Source organism: Thalassophryne amazonica, chromosome 12 (genome assembly GCF_902500255.1).
Source record: "Thalassophryne amazonica chromosome 12, fThaAma1.1, whole genome shotgun sequence".
Classification (NCBI taxonomy): Eukaryota; Metazoa; Chordata; class Actinopteri; order Batrachoidiformes; family Batrachoididae; genus Thalassophryne; species Thalassophryne amazonica.
Genome location: NC_047114.1, coordinates 44,699,057 through 44,721,952, shown reverse-complemented (window position 1 = coordinate 44,721,952; position 22,896 = coordinate 44,699,057). Strand labels below are relative to the sequence as shown.

General features: G+C 42.0%; 1 protein-coding gene across 3 annotated transcripts in view; it reads left to right on the top strand.

Annotated features, from left to right (window-relative positions):
- LOC117522416 (ETS-related transcription factor Elf-1-like) overlaps positions 1 to 22,896 on the top strand; it is a 45,564-nt gene that overhangs the window by 3,796 nt on the left and 18,872 nt on the right. The window contains exons 2-5 of one of the 3 annotated variants that reach the window (XM_034183811.1): positions 5,137 to 5,238; positions 6,830 to 7,233; positions 7,308 to 7,434; positions 7,551 to 7,619. In XM_034183811.1, the coding sequence (XP_034039702.1) occupies positions 7,171 to 7,233; positions 7,308 to 7,434; positions 7,551 to 7,619 (259 nt within the window). In that variant the 5' untranslated portion in view covers positions 5,137 to 5,238; positions 6,830 to 7,170. The remainder of the gene's footprint in view (positions 1 to 5,136; positions 5,239 to 6,829; positions 7,234 to 7,307; positions 7,435 to 7,550; positions 7,620 to 22,896) is intronic. The other 2 variants (XM_034183810.1, XM_034183812.1) reach the window with 2 other exon arrangements.

Below are 22,896 nucleotides of genomic sequence, written 5' to 3'. Positions count from 1 at the left end.
CTTCTGGGGAAAACCTGGTCTTGTTAGGAGAGACGGCATCCATCCCACTTTGGATGGAGCAGCTCTCATTTCTAGAAATCTGGCCAATTTTCTTAAATCCTCCAAACCGTGACTATCCAGGGTTGGGACCAGGAAGCAGAGTTGTAGTCTTACACACCTCTCTGCAGCTTCTCTCCCCCTGCCATCCCCTCATTACCCCATCCCCGTAGAGACGGTGCCTGCTCCCAGACCACCAACAACCAGCAAAAATCTATTTAAGCATAAAAATTCAAAAAGAAAAAATAATATAGCACCTTCAACTGCACCACAGACTAAAACAGTTAAATGTGGTCTATTAAACATTAGGTCTCTCTCTTCTAAGTCCCTGTTGGTAAATGATATAATAATTGATCAACATATTGATTTATTCTGCCTAACAGAAACCTGGTTACAGCAGGATGAATATGTTAGTTTAAATGAGTCAACACCCCCGAGTCACACTAACTGTCAGAATGCTCGTAGCACGGGCCGAGGAGGAGGATTAGCAGCAATCTTCCATTCCAGCTTATTAATTAATCAAAAACCCAGACAGAGCTTTAATTCATTTGAAAGCTTGTCTCTTAGTCTTGTCCATCCAAATTGGAAGTCCCAAAAACCAGTTTTATTTGTTATTATCTATCGTCCACCTGGTCGTTACTGTGAGTTTCTCTGTGAATTTTCAGACCTTTTGTCTGACTTAGTGCTTAGCTCAGATAAGATAATTATAGTGGGTGATTTTAACATCCACACAGATGCTGAGAATGACAGCCTCAACACTGCATTTAATCTATTATTAGACTCTATTGGCTTTGCTCAAAAAGTAAATGAGTCCACCCACCACTTTAATCATATCTTAGATCTTGTTCTGACTTATGGTATGGAAATAGAAGACTTAACAGTATTCCCTGAAAACTCCCTTCTGTCTGATCATTTCTTAATAACATTTACATTTACTCTGATGGACTACCCAGCAGTGGGGAATAAGTTTCATTACACTAGAAGTCTTTCAGAAAGCGCTGTAACTAGGTTTAAGGATATGATTCCTTCTTTATGTTCTCTAATGCCATATACCAACACAGTGCAGAGTAGCTACCTAAACTCTGTAAGGGAGATAGAGTATCTCGTCAATAGTTTTACATCCTCATTGAAGACAACTTTGGATGCTGTAGCTCCTCTGAAAAAGAGAGCTTTAAATCAGAAGTGCCTGACTCCGTGGTATAACTCACAAACTCGCAGCTTAAAGCAGATAACCCGTAAGTTGGAGAGGAAATGGCGTCTCACTAATTTAGAAGATCTTCACTTAGCCTGGAAAAAGAGTCTGTTGCTCTATAAAAAAGCCCTCCGTAAAGCTAGGACATCTTTCTACTCATCACTAATTGAAGAAAATAAGAACAACCCCAGGTTTCTTTTCAGCACTGTAGCCAGGCTGACAAAGAGTCAGAGCTCTATTGAGCTGAGTATTCCATTAACTTTAACTAGTAATGACTTCATGACTTTCTTTGCTAACAAAATTTTAACTATTAGAGAAAAAATTACTCATAACCATCCCAAAGACGTATCGTTATCTTTGGCTGCTTTCAGTGATGCCGGTATTTGGTTAGACTCTTTCTCTCCGATTGTTCTGTCTGAGTTATTTTCATTAGTTACTTCATCCAAACCATCAACATGTTTATTAGACCCCATTCCTACCAGGCTGCTCAAGGAAGCCCTACCATTATTTAATGCTTCGATCTTAAATATGATCAATCTATCTTTGTTAGTTGGCTATGTACCACAGGCTTTTAAGGTGGCAGTAATTAAACCATTACTTAAAAAGCCATCACTTGACCCAGCTATGTTAGCTAATTATAGGCCAATCTCCAACCTTCCTTTTCTCTCAAAAATTCTTGAAAGGGTAGTTGTAAAACAGCTAACTGATCATCTGCAGAGGAATGGTCTATTTGAAGAGTTTCAGTCAGGTTTTAGAATTCATCATAGTACAGAAACAGCATTAGTGAAGGTTACAAATGATCTTCTTATGGCCTCGGACAGTGGACTCGTCTCTGTGCTTGTTCTGTTGGACCTCAGTGCTGCTTTTGATACTGTTGACCATAAAATTTTATTACAGAGATTAGAGCATGCCATAGGTATTAAAGGCACTGCGCTGCGGTGGTTTGAATCATATTTGTCTAATAGATTACAATTTGTTCATGTAAATGGGGAATCTTCTTCACAGACTAAAGTTAATTATGGAGTTCCACAAGGTTCTGTGCTAGGACCAATTTTATTCACTTTATACATGCTTCCCTTAGGCAGTATTATTAGACGGTATTGCTTAAATTTTCATTGTTACGCAGATGATACCCAGCTTTATCTATCCATGAAGCCAGAGGACACACACCAATTGGCTAAACTGCAGGATTGTCTTACAGACATAAAGACATGGATGACCTCTAATTTCCTGCTTTTAAACTCAGATAAAACTGAAGTTATTGTACTTGGCCCCACAAATCTTAGAAACATGGTGTCTAACCAGATCCTTACTCTGGATGGCATTACCCTGACCTCTAGTAATACTGTGAGAAATCTTGGAGTCATTTTTGATCAGGATATGTCATTCAAAGCGCATATTAAACAAATATGTAGGACTGCTTTTTTGCATTTACGCAATATCTCTAAAATCAGAAAGGTCTTGTCTCAGAGTGATGCTGAAAAACTAATTCATGCATTTATTTCCTCTAGGCTGGACTATTGTAATTCATTATTATCAGGTTGTCCTAAAAGTTCCCTAAAAAGCCTTCAGTTAATTCAAAATGCTGCAGCTAGAGTACTGACGGGGACTAGAAGGAGAGAGCATATCTCACCCATATTGGCCTCTCTTCATTGGCTTCCTGTTAATTCTAGAATAGAATTTAAAATTCTTCTTCTTACTTATAAGGTTTTGAATAATCAGGTCCCATCTTATCTTAGGGACCTCGTAGTACCATATCACCCCAATAGAGCGCTTCGCTCTCAGACTGCAGGCTTACTTGTAGTTCCTAGGGTTTGTAAGAGTAGAATGGGAGGCAGAGCCTTCAGCTTTCAGGCTCCTCTCCTGTGGAACCAGCTCCCAATTCAGATCAAGGAGACAGACACCCTCTCTACTTTTAAGATTAGGCTTAAAACTTTCCTTTTTGCTAAAGCTTATAGTTAGGGCTGGATCAGGTGACCCTGAACCATCCCTTAGTTATGCTGCTATAGACGTAGACTGCTGGGGGGTTCCCATGATGCACTGTTTCTTTCTCTTTTTGCTCTGTATGCACCACTCTGCATTTAATCATTAGTGATCGATCTCTGCTCCCCTCCACAGCATGTCTTTTTCCTGGTTCTCTCCCTCAGCCCCAACCAGTCCCAGCAGAAGACTGCTCCTCCCTGAGCCTGGTTCTGCTGGAGGTTTCTTCCTGTTAAAAGGGAGTTTTTCCTTCCCACTGTAGCCAAGTGCTTGCTCACAGGGGATCGTTTTGACTGTTGGGGTTTTACATAATTATTGTATGGCCTTGCCTTACAATATAAAGCGCCTTGGGGCAACTGTTTGTTGTGATTTGGCGCTATATAAAAAAAATTGATTGATTGATTGATTGACAAGAAAACAGATCAAATCCAGGCTTGTGTATCCTGTATGTGTTCTGGCAAACTGCTGCTAAAATTTCTTGTATATTTTATGAAAAAAATCCTATGCTGGATTGGTCGAACTATCCATCCATCCATCCATCCATCCATCCATCCATCCATCCATCCATCCATCCATCCATCTATCTATCTATCTATCTATTCAATGCATTTTAGAAGGCACATGTCTAGATTTTTTCAAAGCTTATGAACAATAATCAAGAAAATACCAAGCGTCACATGCAATTATTTTCTCATCAATGGTTATATTTATTTGAGCATTAAATTTACTTCACTCTGGTGTTGTGTGTTGGGGGGTGTGGCTGGATGTTTTGGTGTTCTTTTCTTTTCTTTGCTCTTCAGGTGGCATGAGAACTGATTTGTCTGTGGAGAAGGTGCTGGCTGAAGAATCCTCACCCTCATCAACATCATGTGTAGCACCTGTGACTGGTACTCACATGCAACCTTAAAGACTTTCAGCTGAAGCAGATAATTGGATGGCGTTCTGCATTTAAGTCATGTGTGATTCAAGCAGAACTGCCGGGAACTCGACCTTGTGATGTCCGTTTGTGAGACGCTGAGGACCGCGCCTGGGTTTGACACATCGAGCCCGTGAAGCAAGGAAGGGTGAGGACACTTGCTGTCAGCACACATTAAAGGTGATTAAGTGTTCGACTAATTGTTGATAGTAACTTGGTGTTTTGTTACGCAGTATACTGGAATTGTGCGGTTTGCTTCTCACTGCTGTGGCGTGCAGGATAAGTGATCCTCCACTTGTGAGAAGCTGCTCATTTGCATAAAGTTAAAAAATACAGACCTGAATGTGTTGCTGATAGCGTGTGTCTTTTGAAAGATATTGTTGTAACTGCTGACTTACCTCACCTCCTCTTTGCTTCACAGAGAGTCAGTTTGTCGTGTCCACCTGGGGGGTGTTTGTCTGGTGGTAGTGGGTCCAGGAACACCGGGCTTCTATCCTTTTGGGCGCTTAAGAGCGTGCCAACAGTCACTCCACCAGAAGGATGTTCTTTTAGTTTTGTACACATTAATATGCACAGGTGAAAAATAAATTGTTTCTGTTGTTGGAACCGCTTTCTGGTTATTTTTAGCGCTGGGTTCTGTCTGACGCAGGTCCGCTCCTCAACTCACGTCGACACATAACATCTGGTCTCATATACAAGCTAAAGCTCTGAGTGCCAACAACTGCAAACATCAGTGGAGGCTGAACACAAGAAGGCCATGATTGCCTGAGATGTTGGCAGCAGTTTGGCACTGGAACTCAGGAAGCAGTGCCTCCTAACTGAGCTGTGCTTCCTGTGTGATAACTGATCCAAACATGTTGTGCCTGTATCAAACAAAGAAGCACCGTCACATTCTTGCCATCCTTTGGGCAGCTGGAATAAACATGGACTACAAAGAAATTGGACTCTATAACATTACCAGCACATTTTCATCCAAACTGAGGATTAACAGGATTTCTTTTTTTTTAAATAGGTAGTCTGTCATTAGAATTACATCGGTGGAAGTGTTTTGCTCAGACTATGAGATCTATACAAAACCTGAATTTTGGAAAGATCATCATCAGAGAAAGATAGGGTAAGTGCATAGATGGCATGGAGTTTTTCAGCATTACAATGACAACCATGTATACTGAGCCAAACCTGCATCAAAATATATTTTCAGTACATTTAGATTTGCTTAGTTTATTTTCAGCAGTTACGGTCCATGCAAAAGCATTTGGACAGTGACAACATTTTTTGTAATTTTGCATCTGGACACCACAATGGAGTTGAAACAATAAAGATGTGATTATAATGTAGACTTTAGGCTTTAATTCAAGGGGTTTTACATTAATCATTCAGGAACTACAACCATTTCATACACAGCTTTGTTTCTCGCATTTTCAGAGACCATAAGTAACTGGACAAACTACATACAAAAGTATTATTGTGAATACAAGTCACCACTTTTACAGACAAATCAGGAGATGGATACACAAACATTTCCCAGTCATTTATTATGTCTTGGACTTCATGTACATCAATTATTAACCGTCAAGTGACTGAGTGAGGTCATTTACAACCCCGGCCATATATATTTTTGTGCACCACTTTTCTTATTTTAATCAGAAAAAGTTTCCTACCATGAATTTGTCAATATGTTGTTCTTGCATTTGTTTTGCTGATCCGTGTGGCAAGTACTGTATAATCCAAATTTGTACATGGTCACTGAAGATCTTTGACATTTTCGACATTATAGGCTTTAGATGGTATTGTAATTTGCCAACTTTAATCATTATATTTTATTGTTTTGCAGGGAAGCATGGCCAACAGATTTAGAATAGCAAGATTTACAGCTGCACAAGCACTGAGACTGATTTTTGATGCCCAGAGTGAGGATGAAAAGGATGACGGACAAATATATTAGACAATGAAATCAATTTGAAGAACCCTAAAACAATCATTTACATAGAAGTATTCCAATATAAAGTCAATATTAGTCACTAAAATAGCTTGGTCGCTTGAGGGTTAAGCCATACAAACAATATGTTACGTGCCGTAAACCTGTCTGGAGTATTCACAATAATCCTTGAATGTAGTTTGTCCAGTTATTTATGGCCTCTGAAAATGCAGCGACTGTGTTAATGATTAACAAGATAGTTTTGTTAAACACTTTGAATTCCCGCTAAAAGGCCACACTACAAGCACATCTTGATTGCTTCATTTCATCTCCATTATGGTGGTGTACTTTGCACACAAAGGTCGTACGGGTCATATAGTTTGGCTGTTCTGGTCTTAACGTCCATTCTGCAGTCACACTCAAAGGAATGTGCACATTAACACTTCAGAAACCTTGATAGCTGTGCAAAGACTTGACGTTTCAACTGCAAGGCCAGCTACCTCCTCCCTGTGCACACGTTTGTGCAAACGCTTCCTTCCTGTTGCTGGCTTGGCCTCTTTTTGGAAGCAACATCAGAGTTACAAAAAAAAGAGATAGAGAGAGTGAGATTTGTGAGAGATAAAACCTTGTTGTTCAACTCTGGACACATTTTTTGGTGGGCGGGGGAGGGGGGGTGTATTTTACTGAGGCGTGTGTTTCTCGTCCGTCTGTCACAGCAGGTGTTCTGCTCTCTGCATTTTGTTTCTCTGTACTACTTCACGCTTGCTGCTTTGCTCTTCCCCAACAGGTTTGGTCACACCACAGGACGGCTTCACAGCCTCCACTTCCTCATCGAAAATCGAAGTGAGCATGAGTTTCCTGTGACGCAGGTGTCTCTGGTCATTCCGTGTGCTTTTATCACTCCGGCAACTGTTGACTTACCCTGCACGGAAAGAGGCCGCTCTCTTCATTACCGCCGCTGACTGGCAGAAGATCCACCCCAAACACTGGACACACCTGTACGCCAAAACACGCCAGAAACACAGCCAAGTGGTTAGCAGTTTGGGTTTTTTTTTTTTTTTTCGGGGACAGCTGTGATGCTGTTGTCATACAGTTAGACGGGCGTGCAGGTGTTTGGTGTAGGTCGCCATGCTGCAGCAGTCAGAGCTCGTCTTTGATTTCGCCAGTGACCATGGTAACACTGTGCCACAGGTGAGTAAAAGCTAATCAGCGTATTTGTGTGCAGGCGTAATCATTCCTATGTGATTGTGTCCTTTGTGTTGCAGCTGGGCGGACAGACAGATTACCCCGCGGTGATCGTGGAGCAGGTCCCACATGCACACCTGCTCTCATACTCCGGTCTAACATACGAGCACTCACAGGCAGAACACGATCACCAACAGCTGCTCAAAGGTCAGCAACTTTCTTCTGCCACGTCACTTCGTCTTGTGTCTCCTGTGCTAAAGGAAGTATCATAATGCAACCTTTGCTCTCTTACGCTATCCCGTATTTTTTTTAATGTTTGCCAGATGACATCACAAAGATGTGGGGTGATACTCTTAAATATCCCTTAAGATTTCCCTCTAAAGAGACAAAGAGTAAGTTTTACAAAGGACAAAAGAGAATAGCGTAATATTCATATTCTATACCTACTTATTCCAGCTAAAGGTCACGGGGGAGCTGGAGCCTATCCCAGCGGTCACTGGGCGACAGGCAGGGTGCATCCTGGACAGGGCACCAGTCTATCATAGCACCATATTAGATTATTCAATTCAATTTAATTCAATTTATTTCATTTATATAGCACCGAATCACAACAAAGCTGCCTCAAGGCGCTTCACACAAGTAAGGTCTAACCTTACCAACCCCTAGAGCAAGCAGATAGGTGACGGTGGTAAGGAAAAACTCCCTCTGATGATTTGAGGAAGAAACCTCAAGCAGACCAGACTCAAAGGGGTGACCCACTTCTTAGGGCATTCCAAAAGATTACAGAGTTATAGTAGAAGTAGCTATAAAAGAAAGTATGTAATGGTGCATCTCAAGGCCAAGCCCACTGAGTCCAACATCGTGATTTGGATGGGATGTTTCAGATGTCATTGGCAGGCTATTCTTGATCAGATTTGCAGCATGTAGCATCAGCCGCACCAGTCCTGTATGTCCGCCTTCAGCAGTGATAATTCTGGCTACTGGCCAATGTCTCCTTATCATGGCCACAAACAGGCCCATATTTCACAGCATAATACAGACAGACCCCTGTGTCCATTTACCATTGTGGAATATGGATCGTGGAGTCATACTTTCAGTCAGGTTTTAGAATTCATCATAGTACAGAAACAGCATTAGTGAAGGTTACAAATGATCTTCTTATGGCTTCGGACAGTGGACTTATCTCTGTGCTTGTTCTGTTGGACCTCAGTGCTGCTTTTGATACTGTTGACCATAAAATTTTATTACAGAGATTAGAGCATGTCATAGGTATTAAAGGCATTGCGCTGCGGTGGTTTGAATCATATTTGTCTAATAGATTACAGTTTGTTCATGTAAATGGGGAATCTTCTTCACAGACTAAAGTTAATTATGGAGTTCCACAAGGTTCTGTGCTAGGACCAATTTTATTCACTTTATACATGCTTCCCTTGGGCAGTATTATTAGACGGTATTGCTTAAATTTTCATTGTTACGCAGATGATACCCAGCTTTATCTATCCATGAAGCCAGAGGATACGCACCAATTAGCTAAACTGCAGGATTGTCTTACAGACATAAAGACATGGATGACCTCTAATTTCCTGCTTTTAAACTCAGATAAAACTGAAGTTATTGTACTTGGCCCCACAAATCTTAGAAGCATGGTGTCTAACCAGATCGTTACTCTGGATGGCATTTCCCTGATCTCTAGTAATACTGTGAGAAATCTTGGAGTTATTTTTGATCAGGATATGTCATTCAAAGCGCATATTAAACAAATATGTAGGACTGCCTTTTTGCATTTACGCAATATCTCTAAAATCAGAAAGGTCTTGTCTCAGAGTGATGCTGAAAAACTAATTCATGCATTTATTTCCTCTAGGCTGGACTATTGTAATTCATTATTATCAGGTTGTCCTAAAAGTTCCCTAAAAAGCCTTCAGTTGGTTCAGAATGCTGCAGCTAGAGTACTGACGGGGACTAGCAGGAGAGAGCATATCTCACCCGTGTTGGCCTCCCTTCATTGGCTTCCTGTTAATGCTAGAATAGAATTTAAAATTCTTCTTCTTACTTATAAGGTTTTGAATAATCAGGTCCCATCTTATCTTAGGGACCTCGTAGTACCATATTACCCCATTAGAGCGCTTCGCTCTCAGACTGCGGGCTTACTTGTAGTTCCTAGGGTTTGTAAGAGTAGAATGGGAGGCAGAGCCTTCAGCTTTCAGGCTCCTCTCCTGTGGAACCAGCTCCCAATTCAGATCAGGGAGACAGATACCCTCTCTACTTTTAAGATTAGGCTTAAAACTTTCCTTTTCGCTAAGGCTTATAGTTAGGGCTGGATCGGGTGACCCTGGACCATCCCTTGGTTATGTTGCTTTAGACGTAGACTGTGTTTCATAATTATTGTATGGCCTTGCCTTGCAATGTGGAGCGCCTTGGGGCAACTGTTTGTTGTGATTTGGCGCTATACAAGAAAAAAGTTGATTGATTGATTGATACTTCAGGGGTCCATATATACTGTGTGACAGCAATGTTAAACCATTCACCATACATTAGCAAGCACAGGCACAGGGTTGGTAAGGTTAAGGCCCCCTGACACTTGCACGACTTTGACTGTACGCCCTATGTCATGCAGGAGAGTAAACCTGTCTGTAATGGGTGTAGATTGAATGCGAGATGGGTGTCGGCGCGTTCAATTGCGCAAAGAGAATTTTGAAATGTTCAAAAAATCTTTCATGCATAAATGTTGTGCAACGTTGTGCGATCTACTCGCCAACACTACGTGCAGCTTGTCAACTCAAGTAAAGAAGTGAACAGTGTGAGCAGTTGCGTCAGCGCACCGCCTCAGGGCACAGCTTATCTGAACGATTATAACGAAATGTTAAATCTATCACAAACATACTTTTACAGCTGCACACAAGAAGGAAAGAACATACAACTGTTTTACCAAACCATGACAATGTAAACATGAGAAATAACTGGAGTAACTGGAGAAAGAATAATTGGACAAATAATTGACAAAGCATTTGGAGCCTTTTTAGATGGCTCGAAATGCTTTCTCCAGCTTCTTCAGTGCGCGCAACGAGAACAGCTCTCCGTGATTCAGGAAGCGATTAGAGCCGTTTTCAACAGACAACTTGCAGAGAAAATGATTAATCCGTTACAAAATAATTATTTTATATACGCAGCATATTAACTGAAGTTGAATTGACATTACAAAGGTTTGCTAATGATGACTTGAGGCCTATCTGCAGCTTATCTAAACAATGCACAGTGTGAATAACTCTATGCACAGCTTTCAACTAGGTTTTTGTTGGTCTATGGTGCAATCACTTTCTGCTGCCACACAACATCAATGCACAGGCACTGCACCTGGCCACGCCTCATTTTTAGACCAGCATACCCAGAGGTGTACAGATGAATGTGGTTGAGCTTGTTGCATGATACAAGCGCTGGGTATGAAAATGACACCTGTGCCAATTGTAAACTGTCAATGAAACCTGCACTGTGCTGTGTGATCATTTTTGCTGGTTGGGAAATAGGGTCCATACTGTCTTACTGTTGACATTTGTTCTCACTTGGAAATTAATGACAGACCAAAAGGTGAATAACGTGTCATCTGATTATCTGTGACTAATAGTGAAATTTTTTATATATTTACTTCACAGACATGCTGATACAAACCTTATGTACACAAGGCCTACAGCATTGCACACTTGTAACTCTTTGAGAGATAAGTGTGTCATCCTAGCCCAAGTAACCAGTTACTCACCACTCAACACTCTCCATTTTTTTCAATTTACAGTGCATCCAGAAAGTATTCACAGTGCTTCACTTTTTCTACATTTTGTTATGTTATTCCAAAATGGATGAAATTTAATTTTTTCCTCAAATTTCTACATATAATACCCCATAATGACTATGTGAAAAAGTTTTCTTTTCTTTTTTTTTTTACATTTTTGCAAATTTGTTTGTTGACATCACATGCACATAAGCCTTCACAGCCTTTGCCATGAAGCTCAAAATTGAGCTCAGGTGCATCCTGTTTCCACGGATCATCCTTGAGATGTTTCTACAGCTTAATTGGAGTCAACCTGGGGGTACATTCAGTTGATTGGACATGATTTGGAAAGACACACACCTGTCTACATATAAGGTCCCACAGTTGACAGTGCATGTCAGTGCACCAACCAAGTATGAAGTAAAAGGAATTTGTCTGTAGACCTCCGAGACAGGACTGTCTCAAGGCCAATCATGCCTGTATGGTAGAGTGGCCAGACGGAAGCCAATTCTTGGTAAAAGGCACATGGCAGCTGCCTGTAGTTTGCCCAAAGGCACCTGAAGTACTCTCAGACCATGAGAAACAAAATTCTCTGGTCTGATGAGAAAAAGATTGAGCTCTTTGGCATGAATGTCAGGCATCATGTTTGGAGGAAACCAGGCATCATTTCTACAGTGAAGCCTGGTCGTGGCAGCATCATGTTGTGAGGATGTTTTTCAGTGGCAGGAACTGGGAGACTAGTCAGGATTGAGGGAAAGATGAATGCAGCAATGTTCAGAGTCATCCTGGATGAAAACTTGTTCCAGAGCGCTCTTGACCTTAGACTGGGGCGACGGTTCAACTTTCAGCAGGACAGCCAAGATATCAAAGGAGTGGCTTCAAGACAACCCCCCCCTCCCTTCCAACCCAATGGAGCTTGAGAGGTGCTGCAAAAAGGAATTGGTAAAACTGCACAAAGTTAGGTGCACCAAGCTTGTGGCATTATATGAGGTCTATTAGACAATAAACTGACCCTTTTATTTTTTTTAACTATATGGATTTGAATGACGTGCGATTCCACCAATCATGCTTGAACCCTCGTGCGCATGCGTGAGTTTTTTCACGCGTGTCGGTGACGTCATTTCCCTGTGGGCAGGCCTTGAGTGAGATGTGGTCCCGCCCTCTCGGCTGAATTCCTTTGTTTCACACGCTGCTCCAGACGGCGCGCGTTGCTTTATCAAAATTTTTTCTGGACCTGTGAGGAATATCCGAGTGGATACTATTCAAGAAATTAAGATGGTTTTTGGTGAAAAGTTTAACGGCTGATGAGAGATTATGGGGTCTTTCTGTCGATGTAAGGACTTCCCACAGAGCGGGACGTCCTGAAGCGCATCCAGGCGCCGTCGTCGGCCTGTTTCAACCTGAAAACATCCTAATTTAAGGCTTATTTCACCCAGGATGTCGTGAGAGAACAGAGAAGATTCAGAAGAGGCCGGCATGAGGACTTTATGCAGACATTCCACTGTTTAAGGATATTTTTTAATGAAAGACGTGCGCGCAAATTCGCCAAGTCGTTTCCGTGACGACTCGGCAAATCTGCGTGCACCGCGACAGGAAAAACACCTCCGTGTTGAAAACCATTTGTAAAATTCAGGCGGCTTTTGATGGCTTTCAACATGTGAGTAACTGAGAAATTGTTTAACAGCTTGGGCATGTTCTAACTTGCCCGTTAAGGTTTCCAATGGAGGTGTTTTTCCTGTCGCGACCCCCCGCGGTCGGGTCCGGCCCGACATGCGACTCTGTCCGCACGTTCTTTCATTACAAAATGTCCGTTAACAATGGAATGTCCGAATAAACTCCTCATGCCGACTTCTTCTGAAAGTTCTCTGTTCTCTGACGACTTACTGGGTCAACAGAGCCTGAAATGTGGAAGTTTTCAACTTGAAACGGCAAGACGCTGCCGCCTCGAAGCGTAGATCGCCGTCAGGCACCGTGGGCCGTCCTTACGGCGACACTACCAGACCAAAATCTCTCATCAGCCGTTAAAATTTTTACAGAAAACCAGCTGAATTTATCCAATGGTGTCCACTCAGTTGTGCCTTACAGCTTTGAAAAAACTTTTATCAAACAAAGCAGCAGTCTCTGAGCCATTCCTAAACAATGAAAAAATCGACGAGAGGGTGGGCGACTCCTCACTCAAAGACTGCCCACAGGCGAATGACGTAACCGACAGGCGTGAAAAAACTCTCGCTCGGGTTCAAGCATGTCTGATGTAATCACACGTGATTCAAATCCATATGGTTTTTGAAAAAAATAATAAGGTCGGATACTTTTCTAATAGACCTCGTATTCAAGAAGGCTTGAGGCTGAAATTACTGCCAAAGATGCATCAACAAATTACTGAGCAAAGGCTGTGGATATTTATGTACATGTGATTTCTTACTTCTTATTTTATATATATATATATATATATATATATATATATATATAAATTTACAAAAATTAAAACAAAAAACTTTTTTCACATTGTCATTATGGAGTACTGTGAGTAGAATTTTTGGAGGAAAAAATGTATTGTATTTTGGAATAAGACTGTAAATGTGTAAATATGTGGAAAAAGTGAAGCGCTGTGAATACTTTCTGGATGCGCCATATGTGTGAAAATGGTTTGTTTCTCTCACAGGTCTACAGGCTACAAACTCAAAACTATTATGTTCAAAGTGCTTTTTTTTAGCAATCCTGTGAATTACTAAACTAGTATTTATTTGTATAACCACAGTTTTTCATGATTTCTTCACATCTGCGAGGCATTCATTTTGCTGGTTTGGAACCAAGATTTTGCTTGTTTACTAGTGTGCTTGGGGTCATTGTCTTGTTGAAACACCCATTTCAAGGGCATGTCCTCTTCAGCATAAGGCAACATGACCTCTTCAAGTATTTTGACATATCCAAACTGATCCATGATACCTGGTATACGATATATAGGCCCAACACTATAGTAGGAGAAACATGCCCATATCATGATGCTTGCACCACCATGCTTCACTGTCTTCACTGTGAACTGTGGCTTGAATTCAGAGTTTGGGGGTCGTCTCACAAACTGTCTGAAGCCCTTGAACCCAAAAAGAACAATTTTACTCTCATCAGTCCACAAAATATTCCTCCATTTCTCTTTAGGCCAGTTGATGTGTTCTTTGGCAAATTGTAACCTCTTCTGCACATGTCTTTTATTTAACAGAGGGACTTTCCGGGGGATTCTTGCAAATAAATTAGCTTCACACAGGCGTCTTCTAACTGTCACAGCACTTACAGGTAACTCCAGACTGTCTTTGATCATCCTGGAGCTGATCAATGGGAGAGCCTTTGCAATTCTGGTTATTCTTCTATCCATTTTGATGGTTGTTTTCCGTTTTCTTCCACGCGTCTGGTTTTTTTTTTTTTTTTTTTTTGTCCATTTTAAAGCATTGGAGATCATTGTAGATGAACAGCCTATAATTTTTTGCACCTGCGTATAAGTTTTCCCCTCTCTAATCAACTTTTTAATCAAACTACGCTGTTCTTCTGAACAATGTCTTAAACGTCCCATTTTCCTCAGGCTTTCAAAGAGAAAAGCATGTTCAACAGGTGCTGGCTTCATCCTTAAATAGGGGACACCTGATTCACACCTGTTTGTTCCACAAAACTGACGAACTCATTGACTGAATGCCACGCTGCTATTATTGTGAACACCTCCTTTTCTACTTTTTTTTACTAACAGCCCAATTTCATAGTCTTAAGAGTGTGCATATCATGAATGCTTGGTCTTGTTGGATTTGTGATAATCTACTGGTACCTTGTTTCCCATGTAACAATAAGAAATATACTCAAAACCTGGATTCATCTTTTTAGTCACATAGCACTACTATTATTCTGAACACTACTGTATCCATGGGTGGAAATTTCATTTCACTGATGGGGAGAACGTTCATTAATTTTTCTATACCTGCTTACTCCAGGGTACAAAAGGAGGCCGGAGCCTATCACAAGGCCGCATGATAGACAACTCAGTCACATTTGCACTCACACCTATGACATGGGGAGGTCAATAAACACAAAAATTTCTCAAGGGCAATTCTTGAGGGGGATACAAAAATGCTGCTAAAAAGTGTGCTTGCATTAAATAGATATAGACATTCGAGCAGTGGCATCTCTTGCACTGAACACTTCGTGGGTCACCACAAAACTCTGTATGGGCACCAGACATCAGTGAAAATACACACAAACATAGCTGCTCACTCAACCCAAACATGAATGCACCTTAACAACAAAGATGAAGATATTAATATAAGGCGCTGCAACAGTTATCAAGCCGTATATAGTAATTATGGTTTGCTCATTTACACTTTCTTTCATGCACTGTTTTTGTTAGAATGGCCTAAGCAGTGGGCCACCCCACTGAATATGGCCTGCTTCAGGTTTCTTCCTCAAAAATCGCCAGAGGGAGTTTTTCTTTCCCACTGTCACCCATGTGCTTGCTCAGGGGGGTTAAGTAAAGCGCCTTAGGGTGACTTTGTTGTGATTTTCCGCTATATAAACAAACAAAATTGAATTAAATCGAACTGAATTGCAATCCAGCATATGAAGCACCTTACATATGTGGCTGTGTGTCTGCAACAAAGGTGGCACTCTCAAGTCGCGCTCACATTGGCTACATGTCACAGCAATCAACAGAGGCAAAGCAAGGCCTTGCCATTCATTTTCAAACAGAGTGGGAATTTTGCAGCGGCAACAGACAACGGTTGCTATGCTGCCAGCTAGGCAGGGCCAAAATAGACCTGAGGTCTGTTTTATGCAAACACTAAGAGACGCAACACGGTTGCTGGCAATCACAGTGAATAGGCAGCGTAACATCAGGTGGTTGTTCACTTGAACAAAATAATCCAAGAAGGCAAAACAGCCTCCAATATACCAGTGTTTCTGCATACATCTGTTTCTCATACATTTTCTAAAAGTTAGCGCAAAATACACACTTTTAAAACTAGATGCAGTTTTTTCTTTAACTAAATAACACCTCTAGCAGGCGTGCCCCATGAACGCCCATCAAGTGACAAAGCCAACTGTGTGTCGCCATCATTTGTGGCTAATCTGACATTAGTATCAGCGTAGTGGCTTTCTGTGTGCGTAAGAAGACACCTCTCTCAATGGAAAACTGCAGCACATGCTTCTTAGTCATAATCCATAATGCCAATTAACTGTGCAGCAAGCCATATTATTGCAGATATTTCTAATTAAATGCTCACACAGGAGCCATTTGGTCATGTTATCATTAGTTGTTAGTATCATTCTATCCAAAACATAACACCGTTTGCAACATGTGAACAATTAAATCCATCACAATTCCATTAATAAATGGAATAGTTTTGATTGTGTTGAATGTTTGGTCTCCAAAGTAAAGGTCAAACAAGGTCAACATCCATTGGATTGGATTCTATGACATGTGACATATGTTACCCGGTAACATGATAATAGTCAGGAACTGTGAGGACATGGCACGACAGGCGGGTGGACACAAATGCAGACTCATCATTTAGAGGTGGGATTTAGAAAAAGGTTTAACAAAAACAGGCTCAGGTCGATACACAGGGTCACAAGCAGGCAGGCGGTGGTACAGACAGTCTTGAGGCGGCGGCGTGGTCAGTAACAAGCAGAGTTCCAGCACGGGCAAACAGGTGTATTGGAGGAGGCAAAAACGTAGTCAAAAAACAAGCAGGGTTCAGGCACAGAAAAGCAGGTTAACAGGCGAGGATCATACACAGCAAGAAAGCAGACTATGGCAGAAAACATACGAGAGGCTTGGAACGAGGCAAAACACACAATGAACTAGCAGTGAAACAGAGGAAAGCATGGACTTAAATACAGAGGTTAATCAGGGCGTGGTGAGAAGCAGATGCAGGGAAGAAGGCGTGGCTGGATGAGACAGTTCAGTGACAGGTGGGCGTGTCAGAGCAAGTGAGGAAAGTGAGTGACAACAAATGTGAAACAACAAGGAAATAATGATACCTAGAATACAAATGTGAGAAAGAATAAACAAATGAAAAGGCAGAAACAGAACAGAAAATTAAAGGCTGGATCTAAACTAGAGGAGAACTCAACATGTGGCAGGAGTGTACAGAAAAACCTGAAGGACTAATGTGCTCAAAACAGAGTGACTGAATAACCAGAAAATAAATGACAAAGACTAAACTACAACTACAATAAGTGGCTGACGTGTGACATAATTCTGAAAACCTAACTTGATAATACAGAATGACTAAATAAGAAACAGAGACTAAACTAGAACCAAACTTAATGTGGGTGAAGTGTAACAAATCATAAAACCAAGACTAAAGTGTAAGAAACAGAAAATAAACACTCAGAGCCGAACAGAAGGACCAAGACAGCGAAATGGACGGAGACTGGGGGACAAAAGCAGATTCTGGGCCGGTCCAGGGCCAAAGCATGACAATAACTAAGCATGATACATTGTCAAAACTATTCCTTTTTAAAACCCTGTTAACTCAATTAATAATTTGCATCATGTTTGACCAAAATTGGAGCAACTTTAACTTTTGACCCCTGTACAAACTGAAACTGACCTTTGTCACAATTTTTGCTGTTTTTACCCCGTAACTCCTGATCATTCAGTCATAGATAATCCAAACTATACCTTTTTGGAATCTTTATGATCAGACAAATAATGTGGTGTAGTTTATAAAAAAAATTTGAGCATTTTTAATTTTGACCCCTGTGTAATTCTTCAGTTGACCCCTACCTGGTCGCCTATTGAAAATTCAAGTGGGCAGTCGTTTTTTTCAAAAGTATTTGCGCCAACTCTGGTGCTTGTATCACCATTTGCATGATTTTGCTCTAAATATGCTCTTAGCTGCTGCACTATTTGGGGAGGAGGATACTGTCTATGAATTGTTGCTATTTATAACCCAAATCAGAAAAGTTGGGATGGAATGGCATATACAAAAATAAAACATAAAAAAATAAAAAACAACAAAAAAACAAAACAAAACAAGGATTCTTACATTTACTTTGACTTTTATTTCACTGCAGACAGTCTGAACCCAAGTTATTTCAGATTTTGTTGGGTCTGTTTCATTTGTTATTATACACCCATTGCTGAATTTCAGACCGAAAACACATTCCAAAAATGGTTGGGATGTTAAAGCATTATCACTTTGTAATGTTGCCTTTCCATCTCACAACACGTAAAAGACATTTTGGCACTGAGGATACCCAGTGATGTAATCACCAACTTTTATTGGAGATGAACAGCAGTTGGCACTAAAGTAACGTGGTGTCAGTTCTGTCAGTCACAGTGTGTGACAGGAAAGAATTGTATTATTTTGAATGAGGGTTAATGCTGATATATTACTGGGGGGGAGCTCTCAGAAAATATTCAATCTGTATGTGTATTGTAATTTTATAATTGCATGGATATAAATGGAGCTAATAAGAAAAATAATGCAATATTATACAAATAATGAGTGTTTATGAGTTCAAAGGTACAAATATTTCATGAGGTGAAAGAGGAAATATTCTTTCCATGAGGTGAAAGAGATAATGTTCCATTCAAATGGGCTTTGCCTCGTTGAATGGAACATTTCGTTCAATGGAAATATTCTTTCCATTGAACAAATGAAAAAACATTCATTATTTGTTTTATATAACAACTAAATTTTTTTTATATTTTATTAATTTATAAATAAGAGAAAAGGGACTTACATTTTCGTGTGCGTCGCTGGTCTTTTGACGTCAACAGGTTCCAAACACTCCAACACAAATTTTAAATTGCAGTCCAATCCATGCCAAGATTGTTCTCAGTCAACTTGCAAAAACAGTCAGATTGTGAAAAAACAATGTAGTCCAAAGCTGATGCCGTGCACTGACTTCTTCATGTACACTGTGGTCTGCTTTTCTCAGTCCAGCGAAAATGTGTGACAGAAATTTGTTGAGCTCCTCATCCGACAGCGGTTCCATTTCACCTAGAGACATTCCAGACAGCTTACACCATAGTGGATTTGTTTTTTCTTTTGTATTCAAAGAATTACAGTGGGGCCAAAAAGTATTTAGTCAGCCCATGATTGTGCAAGTTCTCTTACTTAGAAAGATGAGAGAGGTCTGTAATTTTCAGCATAGGTACACTACAACTATGAGAGACAAAATGAGAAAAAAAATCCAGGAAATCACACTGTAAGATTTTTAAAGAATTTTCGGTCCTCCACCTGTTACCTGTATTAATGGCATCTGCTGGAACTTATCTGTATAAAAGACACCTGTCCACAGCCTCAAATAACCAGACTCCAAACTCAACCATGGCCAAGACCAAAGAGCTGTCAAAGGACATCAGGAAGAACATTGTAGATGTGCACCAGGCTGGGAAGAGTGAATCTACAATAGTCAAGCAGGTTGGTGTGAATAAATCAACTGTGGAACAATTGTAAGAAAATGGAAGACATACAAGACCATTGATAATCTCCCTCGATCTGGGGCTCCACGCAAGATGTCATCCTGTGGGGTAAAAGTGATCAAGAGAACAGTGAACAAAAATCCCAGAACTACACGGAAGGACCTGATGAATGACCTGCAGAGAGCTGGGACCAAAGTAACAAAGGCTACACACTACGCAGAGAGGGGCTCAAATCCTGCAGTGCCAGGCATGTCCCCCTGCTTAAGCCAGTACGTGTCCAGGCCCATCTGAAATTTGCCAGAAAGCATATGGATGATCCAGAAGAGGATTGGGATAATATCATGTGGTCAGATGAAATCAAAATAGAACTTTTTAGTAAAAACTCAACTTGTCCTGTTTGGATGAAGAAGAATGCTAAGTTGCATTCCAAGAACACCATATCTACTGTGCTTCGGGGCTGTTTTTCTGCAAAGGGGACAGGGCGACTGATCTGTATTAAGGGAAGAATGAATGGGGCCATGTATAGTGAGATTTTAAACCAAAACCTCCTTCCATCAGTGAGAGTATTGAAGATGCAACGTGGCTGGGTCTTCCAGCATGACAATGATCTCAAACACACCGCTCAGGCAACAAAGGAGTGGCTCCGTAAAAAGCATTTCAAGGTCCTGGAGTGGCCTAGCCAGTCTCCAGACCTCAACCCCATAGGAAATTTGTTGAGAGAGTTGAAAGTCCATGTTGTCCAGCGACAGCCACAAAACATCACTGCTCTAGAGGAGATCTGCATGGAGGAATGGGCCAAAATAAAAGTTACAGTGTGTGCAAACCTGGTGAAGACTTACACGAAACGTTTGACCTCTGTCATTGCCAACAAAGATTATGTTACAAAGTATTGAGTTGAACTTTTGTTATTGACCAAATACTTATTTTCCACCATAATTTATAAATAAATTCTTTAAAAATCCTACAATGTGATTTCCTGGATTTTTTTTTTTCTCATTTTGTCTCTCATAATTGAAGTGTACCTATGTTGAAAATTACAGACCTCTCTCATCTTTCTAAGTAAGAGAACTTTCACAATCAGGGACTGACTAAATATGTTTTTACCCCACTGTAGCAACGTCAATAAGCTGCTAAGCGCTGAGCTGCTAGGGTGCATATGTGGTGGTCACGTGCGGTGGTTGTAGCGTGCAATGGTACAGATCATATGGAACCAAATTTGCATGCTAAATGGAACCAAAATTGTACAGTATGGAGCACAATGGCAAATGGGACAAATGTTCAATAACACGTGACATACAAACCACCTAGCAAATGACAACGATCTATTCAGCCGTTATATAAAATGTGACTATTAATGGAACATGTGGTTCAGTTTTGTCGTATTTGCAACGTCTACCAGATGGGAGGTGTTTTACATGAAATTTATCTGACTTGCATTGTGGATATTGTTGTTGCCGTCTGTACAGTAGAGGGTCATAAAATCGTGACAAGTTCTATCCCAAAACAGTAGACTTAAAAGGAGCTTGATGTCTGCGCCAGCATTTTTTTTTTACATCTCTATGCCACAGACACCCTAATGTAGAGAACACACATGTGCGAGCTGTGAGTCCTGTGTAGTTTGCCTTAATTCAGAGAGGGGCGTCAACTCAGAACATGACGCCATTTTGGTTCCAACTGCGCTGAACTACTGAAGGAACGTTTAATGTTTTCAACATTTTTTAAAATCATTTAACCACATACAGCAACACATCCAGGTACAGGTGCAATCAAAATAAATATAAAAATAGTTAAGCTGTCAAATTTACAATTTGTGATGATCTATTTAATTAATTTAAAGCCTGATTTATGTTCTGCAGCTCTGTAACTCCGTGTCATGCAATGATGTGCGTGACAGTTTTAAAGTTCTCCGTCTCTGGATTATGCTTTATTCTGGACTAATTTGAACCTCAACAAGCTTTTCTTTCTACAATCATCACCTCCAATTCAAAGGTAAGCTGTTGTGAAAGTGTAGGAACACGGACCCACAACAGGGGGCGCAAATGAACGGACAATGGAGAAGGTAAATAACAAGGTTTTACTGTTGTGGAACGTGCACAACCAATACAACAATTGACAATTGGGGTTAAGCCGAATTCCACTGGTGTCGTGTGGGCAGGCTCGAAGGTAGGAGACGTCCGTCCAAGTCGAACCGGAACCACCCAGATTTCCTCTGCCACCGAACCCTGGAAGTACTGGAACCGCCAAGTCCCGAATTCCCAGGTGGCCACTGCCTCTGCTCGTCGGATCCGGTACTGCTGGCAAGAGAACAAACACACAGGTGTGGATGCGGCTGCACCCAGTAACACAGAGAGGGGAGAAGCCGTCTCCACCTCACGTCACAATACTGCAGGAAGGTGAGTACTTATCTTTGAGTAGACAGCTGTCCTGCAATGCTCAACAAGAAAGTCAATATAATATAGCAGAGAATTGTACCTCTATCTTAAGGCGATATCTCGGCACTGAGGTGGAGACGCCGTCCTGATGATATACCTCCGTGCTGAGTGGAGTCAGCTGTGTCCAGTAATGGGTGACAGCTGTCACCCTGACTGCTCTCGTAAGGCGGCAGCGCCCTCTGGTGCCTGGAGCCCGCACTCCAGGCAGGGCGCCCTCTGGTGGTGGTGGGCCAGCAGTACCTCCTCTTCAGCGGCCCACACAACAGGACCCCCCCCCCTCAACGGGCGCCTCCTGGCGCACGACCGGGCTTGTCCGGATGGCGACGGTAGAAGTCGGCCAGGAGGGCCGGGTCCAGGATGAAGCCCTTCTTCACCCAGGAGCGTTCTTCGGGGCCGTACCCCTCCCAGTCCACCAGGTACTGAAAACCCCGGCCCATTCGACGGACGTCGAGGAGCCGGCGCACGGTCCAAGCCGGTTCCCCGTCGATGATCCGGGCAGGAGGTGGTGCCGGACCCGGGGTGCAGAGGGGTGAGGTGTGATGGGGTTTTATCCGGGAGACGTGAAACACTGGATGAATCCGCAGCGAGGCCGGAAGCTGGAGCCTCACTGCGGCGGGATTGATGACTTTGAGGACTTTGAAGGGACCGATGTACCGTTCTTGGAGTTTGGGGGAGTCCACTTGAAGGGGAATGTCCTTGGTGGACAACCACACTTCCTGCCCAGGACGATACTTGGGGGCCGGGGCCCGCCGCCGGTCTGCATGTTTCTTCGCCCTCGTCCGGGCCTTCAACAAAGCAGAGCGGGCGGCACGCCACACCCGACGGCACTTCCGTAGGTGGGCCTGGACCGAGGGCACACCGACCTCTCCCTCGACCACCGGAAACAAGGGGGGCTGATACCCCAAGCACACCTCAAACGGGGAGAGGCCGGTGGCTGATGACACTTGGCTGTTGTGGGCGTACTCGATCCAGGCCAGGTGGGTACTCCAGGCCGTCGGGTGCGCGGCTGTCACACAGCGTAGTGTCTGCTCCAATTCTTGGTTGGCCCGCTCTGCTTG